Raw genomic sequence first — 13,988 nt, 5'->3', positions numbered from 1 at the left:
TTCCTCGTACTTCTTCCCAGGATTTTCATGCTTGTGATTACTCTTTTTAATAACTTGTATAATGCCCAATTATGCCACAGGAGCAGAAAACCATGAATCCCCAAAGCCTAATATAGTATCTGGCACATAATGGGCATTCACTACATCCATGTTGATGACTGATGGACTGACTGACTAAATAGTGCTGGGTGTGTGTCTCAATTCTTAGATCAAAGTAAATTCCAGATGAATCAAAGATTTCAATGTCAAAAATAAAACCATGGAAGTAGTATAAGGATAAATACGGATAAATGTTTTTACATTATTGAGAAGGTAGTTCTATTCCAAAAGCCATAAAGGAAAAATTGTGGTAAATTTGACCAGAGTTATTTTTTTTAACAACTAACATCTCAATAGAAAAAATAGACAAAGGACATGAAGGGGCAGTTATCAGAAGACATACAAATGACTGAAAAATGAATGATCAAAGAAATGCAAGTTGAAATAATAGTGATTTTTTTTATTGTTGTTTTTCCTACTAGATTTGGAAAGATAAAAAAATTGATAATCCTTTGTGTTATCTAAGGTATGAGGGAGTAGGCATTTTTACACCATTGGGCTAATGTAAATTGCAAAGATATCTAACAAAATTTAAGTGCAAACGCCATTTTTCCCAACAATTTCATTTCTTGGAATTTATTAATTACAAGTGCATAAAGATAAATGCATAACTGTGTTTCTCACAGCAGTGTTTATAGTAAAAAGAATTTGGAATCAACCTAAATATCTAACAGTAGGAAATAAGTACATTCTAGTATAACAGGCAGCCTTGGCCAGCTCACATGTCCTATGTGGGATTTCCCTATTCTGAGGGGACATGGGCATATTCAGGCCTTTTCACTCTTTTCTGTGACAAATACAAGAATGGGGGAAAAAAGAAATACATGTTAATAAAAAAGAAAGAAAGTAATATTGCTTGTTACACTGGAAAAATGTGTTTGTATGTTTGTCTGTATACGCAAAATGGCCTATACAGTACAATAGCCATTAAAAATTATGGCAGATCTATATGTTATGAAAAGTGCTCTACTTTATAAAGAAAAAAACTGTTTCAAAACACATATATAATAATTGCATTTGCCTAAATCTCTTCAATAAGTGGTGCTGGGACAACTGGATACCCACATGCAAAAGAATGAAGTTGGATTCCTGCCTCACAGCATATACCAAAATTAAATGAATCAAAGACTTTAAATATAAGAGCTAAACCTATAAAACTCTTTGAAGTGCTTCATCAAAGGGGAGAAGCTTCATGACATTGAATTTGGCAGTGATTTCTTAGATATGACACCAAAACTGAAGCAATGGAGAAAAACATGGATATTTTGGACTTCAAAATTAAAAACTTTTGCTCATCAAAGGACACTATCAAGACAGTGAAAAGACAAACTACAGAATGGGAAAAGATTCACAAGTCATACATCTTATAAGAGTCTAGTAGCAGGACATATAAAGAACTACAACTCAACAGCAAAAAGACAAACAGCTGAATTGGAAACTGGGCAAAGGACTTGAATAAACATTTTCCCAAAGAAGATATATAAGTAGCCAACAAGCACATGAAAAGATACTCAGCATCATTAATCATTAGGGCAATGCAAATTAAATCCAGAGTGAGATGTCAAAACACACCTGTTCAAATGATTAAAATAAAATGCCGACAACCAAATTGCAAGGATGTAGAGAAACTGGATCGCTCATCCATTGCTGGTGTGAATGTAAAATGATAGTGCCACTTGTATACCATAATAAAACAGTCATTGCAGTCTTGGACAGCCATCCCAGAGAAATGAAAAACTCTGTTCACACAAATTACCTGTACACGAATGTTTTTGGCAGCTTTATTTGTAATAGCCAGGAACTGGAAACAGCCAACACATCCTTCAACAGGTGAATGGTTAAACGGTGTTAATCCATACATGGAATACTCCTCTGCAATTAAAAGGAGCCAACTGTTAATACAGCAACAACTGAATATCCAGAGAATTATTCTGAATGAAAAATGACACTACCAAAAGGTTACATACTGTATGATTTCATTTTTATCACATTTTTTAAAACCAAACTATAGAAAAGGAGAGTTGATTAATGGTTGCCAGAGGGTAAAGAGAGGGTGGGGACAGGAGGGAAATCCATGTGGCTGTAAGAGAGCAACATGAAGGATACTTGCGATGAAGGAAATCTTCTGCATGTTGACTGTATTAAGTTGTAATAGTGTTTTTTGTGTTGCAAGATCTCACCTTTGGAGGAAACTAAGCAAAGGGTACAAGAGATCTTTCTGTATACATTCTTTTTTTTTTTTTAAGATTTTATTTTTTTCCTTTTTCTCCCCAAAGCCCCCCAGTACATAGTTGTATATTCTTCGTTGTGGGTCCTTCTAGTTGTGGCATGTGGGACGCTGCCTCAGCGTGGTTTGATGAGCAGTGCCATGTCCGCGCCCAGGATTCAAACCAGCGAAACACTGGGCCGCCTGCAGCGGAGCACGCGAACTTAACCACTCGGCCACGGGGCCAGCCCCTCTGTATTATTTCTTATAGTTGAGATAGGATTATCTCAAAATAGGAAAAAAAGTTAATATAAATAAAGGACTCATGGGGATATGTATTTGTTCCTTGAGTTTGTGTGTTCTTCTAGACTGGGTTTTTTGGGTCTTTTGCCTGATTTGTTCTCTTTCTATTTCTTGCTACAGTGCCTTTGCTTAGTTGTCATGACGTTTCTTTTGCTCGTGCTCATGCTTTGTCCAGACCTCCTCTTTGCTCTGATAGAGCATAAATGAAATTCTCCTTCATTCTCTTCCCAGCTTATCTGGAAAAATTTATCTTTTTCCTTCTGAGCTGCACATATTGCATTTTGATCCCCTGTTCTGTAGACTAAAGGAGTCAGAGCAAGGGGAAAGAGAGTCCCCTAAATGTAGCCCTTGCTAAGTTCTGTTCACTCTTCTGTGATCCCATTAAATGTCCTGGATCACAGCCCTCTCCACCTCTCTAAGGTATACCCAACTCTATGGACTTCTGATTATTCCCTCAATTTAACCTAGTACCCTGAAAGATTCTAAGCCCTGGAAGCCCTCCCTCTGCTTCCATCCCACCAAGCTATATAGCAGCTTCTCTTGAGGTTTTTCCCTGGTTTATCCCAGGGCTGTCTTCTCACCCCACTAATCTACTTACAACTAAATTGAAGGTTTGATGAAGTTCTAATAATGTAATACAGTTATGCACCACATAATGACATTTCAGTCAAGGGCAGACCGCATATACAACTGTGGTCCCGTAAGATTCGTACTGTATAGTCTAGGTGTGTAGTAGGCTAAACCGTCTAGGTTTGTTGATGTGCACTCTTTGACCTTTGCACAACAACCAAATCACCTAACGATGCGTTTCTCGGGATGTATACCCATCATTAAGTGACACAAGACTGTAATCTCACCTGCTGCTGCTGTTTCTGAGAGGCAGGGTTAGGAGACGTGCCGGACCATCCAATACATGAATCTAGTGTTTCTTTCTCCAACTGCTCTTTTTCAAAATATTTGGTTTAATTTTGTACCTCCTTATGTTGTTTAGTTGCTGCTGATCATCTTTTTAACAGTTCTCTTTTGTTATTTTTGTTGTTTATTTTATTGGGGATTTGAAGGAGGAAGAATCTGCTTCACTCATTACCTTTAATAGAATTCTCACCAATTAATTTTATAATAAGGAAAAGCAAGTTTTTTTCAAGTATTTCTAACATTCAGCAAAAGCTCGAAGACTTTCCTGCTTTAATTCTTTCAGTCCTCCTTCATTAGAAAATGCCTAGAGATCACATTTTGAAATAACATTTATTTCTCTCTTCTAAGCTCTCTTTTTGGCCTGATTTAAGATTTTGTTTACTGCTTAAACCTATCTTAAGTATTTTGAGTATCTTAGCCCTCATTATTTTTCTCCTGCGTGAGCAAAAAATGATTATAGAATGGTTATTCGAAATAACAGAATGGCCACCTCTCTTATTTCCACTTTTGTTGTTGTTGTTACAGGAATCTTTTGTGGATATTGTCCTGAGAGATCCAGGCTACAGGATCCATGTTTGTTCTTGGTTATAATTACTTGAAATTATTGTATCATTTTTTTATAGGAACCAAGAGTGAAAGAATCTGAAATTAACACAACCCTTCAGATACGTTTCTTTGGAAAAAGAGGAGAAAGAAAACTTCATTATAGAGAATTTCGAAGGTAAATGCAAATATTTTTATTCATTTAGGGAAATTTTAAAGGTAAGTGAAGAAAACTGGATATTTGTTTCTCAGAACTACAGACCATAAAACTAAATACTATATATGGATCTATATAGTGTTTTGGGTTTTTTTGAGAACAAAACCTATGAAATATAAACCTAAGTTAGTCTTCTCAAAAATGTGTCTAACGTATTATGAAAAACAATATCTGTTTTCTAGAACACAAGAATTCTTTTTAGTAACTTAATGTTTGCAGCTAATATGCCCCTTGTAACAGTTAGTTCTTGATGTAAAACAAACCCACCCAACTTAACTTAGAACAATGACTATTTATTATTTCCATGAGTCTTTGGGTCAGTTGGGTGGTTCTCCAGATCAGGGCCCAGGTCAGCTCTTCTTGACTGGGCACCCTCATGCAGTTGTGGTCAGCTCGTGCATTGCCAGCAGCTGGCTCTTCTAAGATGGCCTCAGCTGGGACAACTCAACTATGCTCCATGTGGCCTCTGATTCTCCAGCACAAGGCTTGGCAAATTTTTTCTGTAAAGGGCCAGATAGTAAATATGATCTCTGTCACAGCTGCTCAACTCTGCTGTTAGAGGGTGACAGCCATGAACAGTGCATGTTGATATGTTAACACATAATAAGTATGTCCATGTTCCAATAAAACTTGACACTAATGCTCATTTTAAGTAACTTGTTTGCCCTCCCTAAGCTCATTTATTTACCTGTAAAATGAGAATAATACTTACATTACATAATATTGTAAACATTAAAATGTATTGTCCTGTTTACCTTCTCCCCAATAAGAATACCTCCACGCAAAATGAGACAGTGTGCCTCTCCACTAACCAAAGTCTTAAAACAAATGTCAAAAGCAGTACAGAAGGGTGGGGAAAAAAACACTAATTTGGGAGGCAGGAGAATGCATCTTGTTCAACTCAATGCAATTAAATAAAGATTTGTTGAGCCCATCCTGTGTCCTGCTCTGTGCCATACCCTGCATCAGGTACTAGGGCTAGTCTCTTCTGGGGACTGTCTAGTAAACATGCAGAGAAAACATTTAAATGCATTGTAGTCAGTGCTATCACAGATGTTTAGGGGTTTTGGTAACACAGAAGATCACTTAGTGTATCTGGTTGGGAGGTTGGAAGTAAGTGATCAGAGAAGGCTTTCTGGAGGAAATGGCACCTAAGGCGAATCTTGACAGCTGAGCAGGAATTCACCAGGCAAAAATGGTTTGAGCAGGGAGGCATTTGAGAGAAAGAGAACAACATGAGAAAAGACATAGAGGCGTGGAAACATATGGTTGCATTTGGGTCTAGGTAGAGTAGTAAGCATTAGGTGGTGTGGTAAGAGGTGAGAACAGAGGCTGGAGAAGAGTTTACTCACTGTAGATGATTCTGTATGGCGTAAGATCAAGCTTGAATTAACGCAATGAAAGAGGCCCCGAAGAACAATACCTGAAGGGTACCTCATCACATGTGCCCGTCGTTCTGGCAGCAGAGTAAAGGATAGATTTTATAAGAGAGGAGACCATTGTAATATTCCAGATAAAAATGGTAAGAGCCCTGAACTAGTGTAGTGACAATAAGGATTTTGAAGTGGGAGAGTTTTCCAGACAGAGGAGATAATATAAATTGTAGGGCTTAGTGATTGATTGCATTTGAGGAAGGAAGAATAGCTGAAGCCCTAGGTTTCTGAGTTATATCCCAGTCCCAATTTTCCCAGTAGCTAAACTCCAGTGAGTCATTTAACCTCTCGAGAGCTTTTCCCGACAAAATTTAAAACATGCCTCTTCTTGTATACTTGAAAAATAATTCTCAACATTTCTTAAAGTTTCAAAATAAAGTATCATAGTTTAAAACAAGACAAGCAGTTATCATATTGATTGTGTTTGTGCAAACTGCAACCATACAGATACTAATACACCACCCCCTTCACTTTTAAGAGTCCCTAAATTAGTTAATTTTTAGAAGTTGCTTTTAACTTTAATTTTCCTAAAAGGGAATAATTTCACTTAGACTTCTTATTTTAAACTTTTTTTAAGTTTCTGTAAATAATAGACCCTGAGAAATGTGTCATGCCATCGTGCAATTAAAAAGATCCAATTAACAAAAACTGCTTTACATGCAATTTTTCAAGAACTTGTCTCTTGGATAGAGCAGAGTCCCCCTAAAGTTAAAATTACAGTTATACTGGGCTAGAATTTGATGGTCATAAAATTTTGGATGTCATAAAGTAAGAGAAAAGAGCTTGTATGCATATAATGTTTTTAAAAACTTTTCACCAACATACTGGCCAAAGTAACCATTGAAGTGCCACAAAAACTGTTTCAGTGTGTGTTCTCTGGAGCTTTTAGTTTGTTTTTATGGGCGTGTAATGTGTAACCCTTGCTTATAAAAAGAGATGTTCACCTTTGCTGTCCTTCAGCTCAGCTGCCTGCTTACAGCTTCACTGATAAAGAGGTGTTCTTATAAGATGCAGCTTATTAGCCTCAAGGAAAGGCAAGGAAGGTAACACAAAGGTACAGCTTTTGTGCTAGCTAATGATGGCATTTGCTTGTAAATGTTGTTCTCATTTAGAGAAACAATATTATATTTTGACAAAAACATATTTATAATTTAGACAGACCTGGGTTCAAAGGCTGAACTACACAGTTTACTAAGTGTAATTTGATGAACAAATACTTTAACCTGAATCTCAGGTCTCTGTTTCTTCATCTGTGAAATAGTTTGATGATACCCACTTAATAAGGTTGTAAATGAGTTTATATAAGATATATCAATGTATTTATAATTATATGTAGTTAGGGATTATATAAATGTTAGTAATTATGTTGATTTATATCTAATTTCTTATTCCAAATAGGTGTCTAGTTGTGAATAGGCATCATAATTATAATATAAACACTAATATCAGAAGTAGATAACAAAGATGAACAAAAGAAAAACAACAGTAGAATCATAAAATGGAGCCAGGAATTAGCTAGCACACAAAATGCAAACCATGAGATTTCTATACATTTGCTAAGAATAAACCACAAATTTGACTCTGAGCTTTCTGACAGACAGTATGAAGAGGGATACATGACCAGGTACACAATTCACTGTGTCCCTAAGTTAAAGCTCACTGATTCTGCGTAAGAGGAGGACATTTATTCCCCATCATACAGCCAGAAGGAAATTTTCCCATGAGTCTTCATAGAAAGAACACTATGTAATGCAGAGAATTATATCCTTAATAATCATAGTAAGACCAGTGTCAAATTTCACAGATTGTTCTCTAAAACATCCTTCAGCAGAGAATAACTAAAATCACAATTTTAAGCACGGGGACATACTTCACTTCGGCTTCTAAAATTCAGCTTGTTTTTCTTTAAAACCGCTTTACACTTGGGGCCAGCCTAGTGGCATAGCAGTTAAGTGCACATGTTCTGCTTTAGCAGCCTGGGGTTCACCGGTTCGGATCCCAGGTGCGGACATGGCACCACTTGGCAAGCCATGCTGTGGTAGGTGTCCCACATATAAAGTAGAGGAAGATGGGCATGGATGTTAGCTCAGGGCCAGTCTTCCTCAGCAAAAAGAGGAGGATTGGCAGTAGATGTTAGCTCAGAGCTAATCCTCCAAAAAAAAAAAAAACCAAAAAACCACTTTACACTTTAATAAGCAATTAGAAGTACTAACAAGTACCAAAAGTTTAGAAGTGAGATAGCCATATACAAGGGAAAGAGCACTGGACTTGGGGTACAAATAAGTTTAAATCCTAGTTCTGCTATTTAATACAGGCATACCTTCTTTTATTGCTCTTTGCTTTATTGTGCTTCACAGATACAGTTATACGCCACGTAACGACATTTCAGTCAGTGACGAACCACATATACAATGGTGGTATAAGATTAGTACCATCATGCCTAGGTGTGTAGTAGGCTATGCCATCTAGGTTTGTGTAAGTATACTCTATGATGTTCTTGGAATGACAGAATTTCCTAAGGACACATCTCTCAGAACGTATCTGCCATTAAACGACACATGACTGCGTTGTTCTTTGTACAAATTAAAGATTTGTGGCAGTCTTGTGTCGAGCAAGTCTATCGGTGCCATTTTTTCAACAGCATTTGCTCACTTTGTGTCTCTGTGTCACATTTTGGTAATTCTCGCAATATTTCAAACTTTTTCTTTATTGTATTTGTTATGGTGACCTGTGATCAGTAATCTTTGATGTTACTGTTGTAATTGTTTGGAAACACCACAAACCACACCCATGTATGATGACAAACTTAAATCGATAAATGTTGTATGCATTCTGACCGCTCCACCAACTAGCCATTTCCCCATCTCTCGACCTCTCTTCAGGCATCCCTATTCCCTGAGACATGACAATATTGAAATTAGGCCAATTAATAACCCTACAGTGGCCTCTAAGTGTTCAAGAGAAAAGAAGAGTCACACATCTCATGTTAAATCAACAGCTAGAAATGATTAAGCTTAGTGAGGAAGGCGTGTCAAAAGCTGACATAGGTCAAAAGCTAGGCTTCTTGCGCCAACTAGCCAAGTTGTAAATGCAAAGGAAAAGTGCTACTCCAGTGAACACATAAATAATAAGAAAGTGAAACAGCCTTATGGCTGATACAGAGAAAGGGGTCTGGATAGAGCAAACCAGCCACAACATTCCCTTCAGCCAATGCCTAATCCAGAGCAAGGCCCTAACTCTCTTCTGTTCTCTGAAGGCTGAGGGAGGTAAGGAAGCTGCAGAAGAAAAGTTTGAAGCCAGCAGAGGTTGGTTCATGAGGTTTAAGGAAAGAAGCGTCTCCATAACATAGCAGTGCAAGGTGAAGCAGCAGGTGCTGATGTAGACGCTGCAGCAAGTTATCCAGAAGATCTAGCTAAGATCATTCATGAAGGCGGCTACACTAAACAGCAGAGTTTCAGCGTAGACGAAACAGCCTCATATCGGAAGAAGATGCCATGTAGGACTTTCATAGCTAGAGAGGAGAAGTCAATGCCTGGCTTCAAAGGACAGGCTGATTCTCTTGTTAGGGGCTAATGCAGCTGGTGACTTTAAGTTGAAGGCAGTGCTCATTTACCATTCCCCAAATCCCAGAGCCCTTAAGAATTATGCTAAATCTACTCTGCCTGTGCTATGTAAATGGAACAGCAAAGCCTGAATGATAGCACATCTGTTTCCAACACGGTTTACTGAATATCTTAAGCCCACTGTTTACACCTACTGCTTGTAAAAAAGAAGATTCCTTTCGAAATGTTACTGTTCGTTGACAATGCACCTGGTCACCCAAGAGCTCTGATGGAGATGTACAATGAGATTAATGTTGTTTTCATGCCTGCGAAAACAATATCCATTCTATATAGCCCATGGATCAAGGAATGATTTTGATTTTAAGTCTTATTATTTAAGAAATACGTTTCATAAGGCTATAGCTGCCATAGATAGTGATTCCTCCAGTGGATCTGGGCAAAGTAAATTGAAAACCTTTTGGAAAGAATTCACCATTCTAGGTGCCATTAAGAACATTTATGATTCATGGGATGAGGTCAAAATATCAACCTTAACAGGAGTTTGGAAGAGGTTGATTCCAGCCCTCGTGGATGACTTTGAGAGGTTCAAGATTTCAGTGGAGGAAGTAACTGCAGATGTGATGGAAATAGCAAAAGAACTAGAATTAGAAGGGGAGCCGGAAGATGTGACTGAATTGCTGCAATCTCATAATAAAACTCTAACAGATGAGGAGTTGCTTCTTGGGAAGGAGCAAAGAAAGTGGTTTCTTGAAATGGAATCAACTCCTTGTGAAGGTGCTGTGAAGGTTGTTTAAATGACAACAAAGCTTTTAGAATATTACATAAACTTAGTTGATAAAGCAGTGGCAGAGTTTGAGAGAGTTGACTCCAATTTTGAAAGAAGTTCTACTGTGAGTAAAATTCTATCAAACAGCATCTCATGCTACAAAGAAATCGTCTGTGAAAGGAAGAGTCAGTCAGTGTGACGAACTTTCATGTTGTCTTAGTTTAAGAAATTGCCACAGCCACCCCAGCCTGCAGCGGCCACCACTCTAATTTGTCAACAGCCATCAGCATTGAGACAAGACTCTCCAACAGCAAAAAGTTTATGACTCACTGAAGGCTCAGATGATGGTTAGCATTTCTTTTAGCAATAAAATATTTTTTAATTAAGGTATGTGCATTGTTTTTTCATACATAATACTGTTACACACTTAATAGACAACAGTATAGTGTCAACTATATGCACTGGGAAACCAAAATATTTGTGAGACTCACTTTATTGTGATAATTGCTTTATTGCGGTGGTCTGGAACCAAACTCGCAGTATCTCCAACGTGTATGCCTTTAGCAGTATGGTCTTAGGCAAATCGCGTGCCTTCTTTTAGTCTTTAAAAATTTACGTTTGTCCTGCCTGTTTTACAGTGTTGTGAGTAAATCTAAAAGTAAGCTATAAAACCATAAGTTATAGTAATCTAGTAAAAGAAAACAGGAAATCTCTAATTCATGCAAGTATCTTTCTTCCCAATCTTTATTCTGTTCTTTCTGCTTTCGTTTACATTATTTTCGGTCCCCCATCCGAAAAGTCTGAGCTTGATTTGAGAATTAAATGAGACACTCTATATCAGAGTACACAGAACGTAACACATGCGTGGTATACATGCAGAATATGCGCCAAACTCATAGTAACTTATTTTCAGAGGCTCGAGCAGCTTGTTTTCCAGCTACCAGATCTCTCTCCTTAGGGAGTTACCGTTCTCTGGTTTTTTTCTCTGTTTGCATTTCCCCAGCTCTCTCGCTTAAGGTAGCTTGAAATATCCTCAATCTCTTTCCCAGAAGGCTCCTCAATTCAACATCTAAAAAAACTTCAAAACCAAAATAAAAGTATGGCATTCTCATTGTCTTTTTTCCCCCAAGGACGGACTGCTTTAAAATTCAGCTAGGAGAATTTTTTAAGTTAGAACAGAAAACTAGACCCCACTTTTATTTTTCATCAGAGATGGCAAGCTCTTTTCAATTTTGTTACCAATTTTTTCATTTTAAAATTCAGTAGTAGTTCGTAGTCACTTAAGACAAAATATTGAGAATTCACATGAATTTAATGAAGGATCCCTAGTCCTTATAAGTTTTCTGGAAATATGCTAGTAATGTAATTAAACTTATCAAGAAATCCAAAGTTATAAAGCAAAAACTATATATATAGCAAAAGATATTGCTATCAAATTTAACCAGTCAATATTCCATTTTTCATGCATTATTAATTATAGAAATTTAAGTAAATTTAAATTCTTCATTTACACAAAAAAACTAAGACATATCTGGAACAGAAACGTTTCTTAGTAAGTATAGACTTTGCACTAAGAAATAATTATTTAAAAAATCTGTTTTGCACTCCGGTAAAACAATAATTTTGTTCAAATCTCCAAGTTGAATTTTACTTTACAAAATATTGATGTTTTTATTTAACCTTTAACCCTAGCAAAAAATTTCCCCCATCAGAGGACATGAGAAGAAACACCATCTTGCCATCTGTTTTCTGCCCTAAATTTTGATTACAGACTGACTGATAATATGAATATTCAGTGCTAAATAGCTTCATCCTGTGGTGCTGCCAATACACAATGAATTTAGTCTAAGTTAGAAAAAATTCTGAGAATTATTTTAAGTTTGCTGTCGTTCCTTAGAATATTTTAATTGATGTAATGTAGATAGACAATACGTTAACTACCTGCTCTGTCCAGGTAGTTAATTTTCTTAATTTCCCAATTAGGAAAAGAATCCATATTTGCAAAATTGGTAAGACTTATCAACCCAGCGTTGTCTGAACCCATAATTACTAAATAGGTAAAATAATATGTATGAAGGTAAGAGAAGACGTGGCAAATTCAAAAACTAGAAGTTCGTTGTGACTTAAGCAGAAATTTAAAGGGGAGACTGGCAAGAGAGAAAGGTGGAAAGGTAAACATAGGCAGAATTATGAAGGTTTTTGATACCTTGATGAGAACAGTGGAGAGCCATCGGAGCTTTTTAAACAGGAGAGTAAGGTGATTGTCAGATTCAGCAGATTAGCTGAGGAAGTCAAACAAAAGGCAAGGAGATCTGTTAGAGGCTGTTGTATTAATAAAGGAGAGATGATGGTGATTACAGCAAGGTGGTGGCCACGAAAATAAAGAGGAGGGGCAGAGTCCACGGGATTGTTTAGGAGAAGGAAATTATTATTTGGTAACTGATTGGATGAAGAGAGAGGGAGAAATCAAAGATAACGTCTGGTTTTTGACTGGAGCCACTGAGTGCTGTGATACCTATTCACTGAGCTGGAGAACACAAGTAAGAGCGAACTGAGGCAAGAAAATGATGAACAGAGCTTACACACTGTCAGTGGAGGCAGAAGCCAGAGTGCAGCAGGCTGAGGAGTGAGTGAGGTATGAGTAGAAAAAGAAATACAGATAACTCTTTCAAGAAGATTGACTACAAAAGGAAGAGAGGGGGCAATAGCAGGAGAGGAGTGTGAGAAAGTTTTCCCCACATGTTTAAACGATGATGTAAAGAGGAAAAGACTGAATACAGAAGTCAATGGGAATAACCACAGGAGCAGGGTCCCTGCAAAGGAGGAAATACGGGGATGTAGATGGAATGCAGAGTATAGCTAGATAAGTTAGCCATCAACAGGAAAAGGGACTTCGTTTTCCTGGGTGCTGTTACATTTCTGGAGTGATAGCAAGAAAATGAGAGAATTTCCTAAATAATGATTTCCAGTTTCCCTGAGAAGTTGGGGCAAGGTCATCTTCTGAGGACAAATAAAAAACCAGTGAGATGAATTTGTAGAGTGCGAAGGAGTTGAAATAGCCACTGTGTGAAATAAAAAGAGAGTTTTCTAGGCCAGCAGAAGGGTGTCTGGAACGGTTGAGAACACGATTGAAGGCGTAGACCATGAATTTATGCTAGTACCTCTATGTGCAGTTATTGTATGGTTTTCTTCAAGTTACACCTAAAGAAGGCCTTCAGCAGCCTAAGGGAGCTGAAGATGTGGTCAAGAGAGCAGCCAAAGCAGCTGAGAGTGGAGTCTGGGCTTGAGTAAGGATGAATAGGAAAAGATAGTTATGTCCATCCTCAGGGCCATCAAGCTACTGTGTTGAGTGCTTACTGTGTGCCTGGCATTTGTCTCAGTATTTTACATGTATTACTTCACCTGTCCTTACAGAATGAGATAGGCTTCCCTTTTTGTAACTGGGATTTTATGACACTGGTCCAGGGTCATATACCTTGGAAACTGAAGAGGTGTTATTCAGACCCAGGTTTGTCTTGCAAGGTTTAAGTAGTCACAAAGTTTCTGAGCAAGTTAATCTCGCAGTTCCCTGACAGGTGGTTTGGTGCCCTGAGTGAGCTTTCAAGGAAGTGGTGCTGGATCAGGTGACCAGAGGGACAGACATGTAGGTAGATACTGCCACGTGTCAAGAGAAACATCACTTAATAGGGGAGCATGTGGATAAATGTGTGGTTTGTTTGAGGTTGTTTTTACTTTTACAACTAGTTAAAGATTTCCAACTGAAGTACCACTTAACCATCTAAATAAAAAGTAAATTATAATTTAAGTTCTGTCTCCTGGAATTTTGGTGTTTATTCATTGATATGAAATCAACAGGTAATTCAATTGTGAAAATTCAGTTCTTTGTCAGCATATATATAGTTCAGGGAAAAAAAATGTTGATAATGAGGCAGCTGTTAATGGC

General features: G+C 37.5%; 1 protein-coding gene across 1 annotated transcript in view; it reads left to right on the top strand.

Moving 5' to 3' along the window:
* Positions 1-13,988, top strand: part of MICU2 (mitochondrial calcium uptake 2) — a 134,627-nt gene that overhangs the window by 97,487 nt on the left and 23,152 nt on the right. Inside the window, exon 8 of the mRNA XM_023621384.2 lies at positions 4,147-4,244. Coding sequence (XP_023477152.1) covers positions 4,147-4,244 — 98 coding nt within the window. The remainder of the gene's footprint in view (positions 1-4,146; positions 4,245-13,988) is intronic.

The sequence above is a fragment of the Equus caballus genome, chromosome 17, assembly GCF_041296265.1.
Source record: "Equus caballus isolate H_3958 breed thoroughbred chromosome 17, TB-T2T, whole genome shotgun sequence".
In the NCBI taxonomy this organism is placed as follows: Eukaryota; Metazoa; Chordata; class Mammalia; order Perissodactyla; family Equidae; genus Equus; species Equus caballus.
This window is presented reverse-complemented; position numbering and strand designations above follow the sequence as displayed.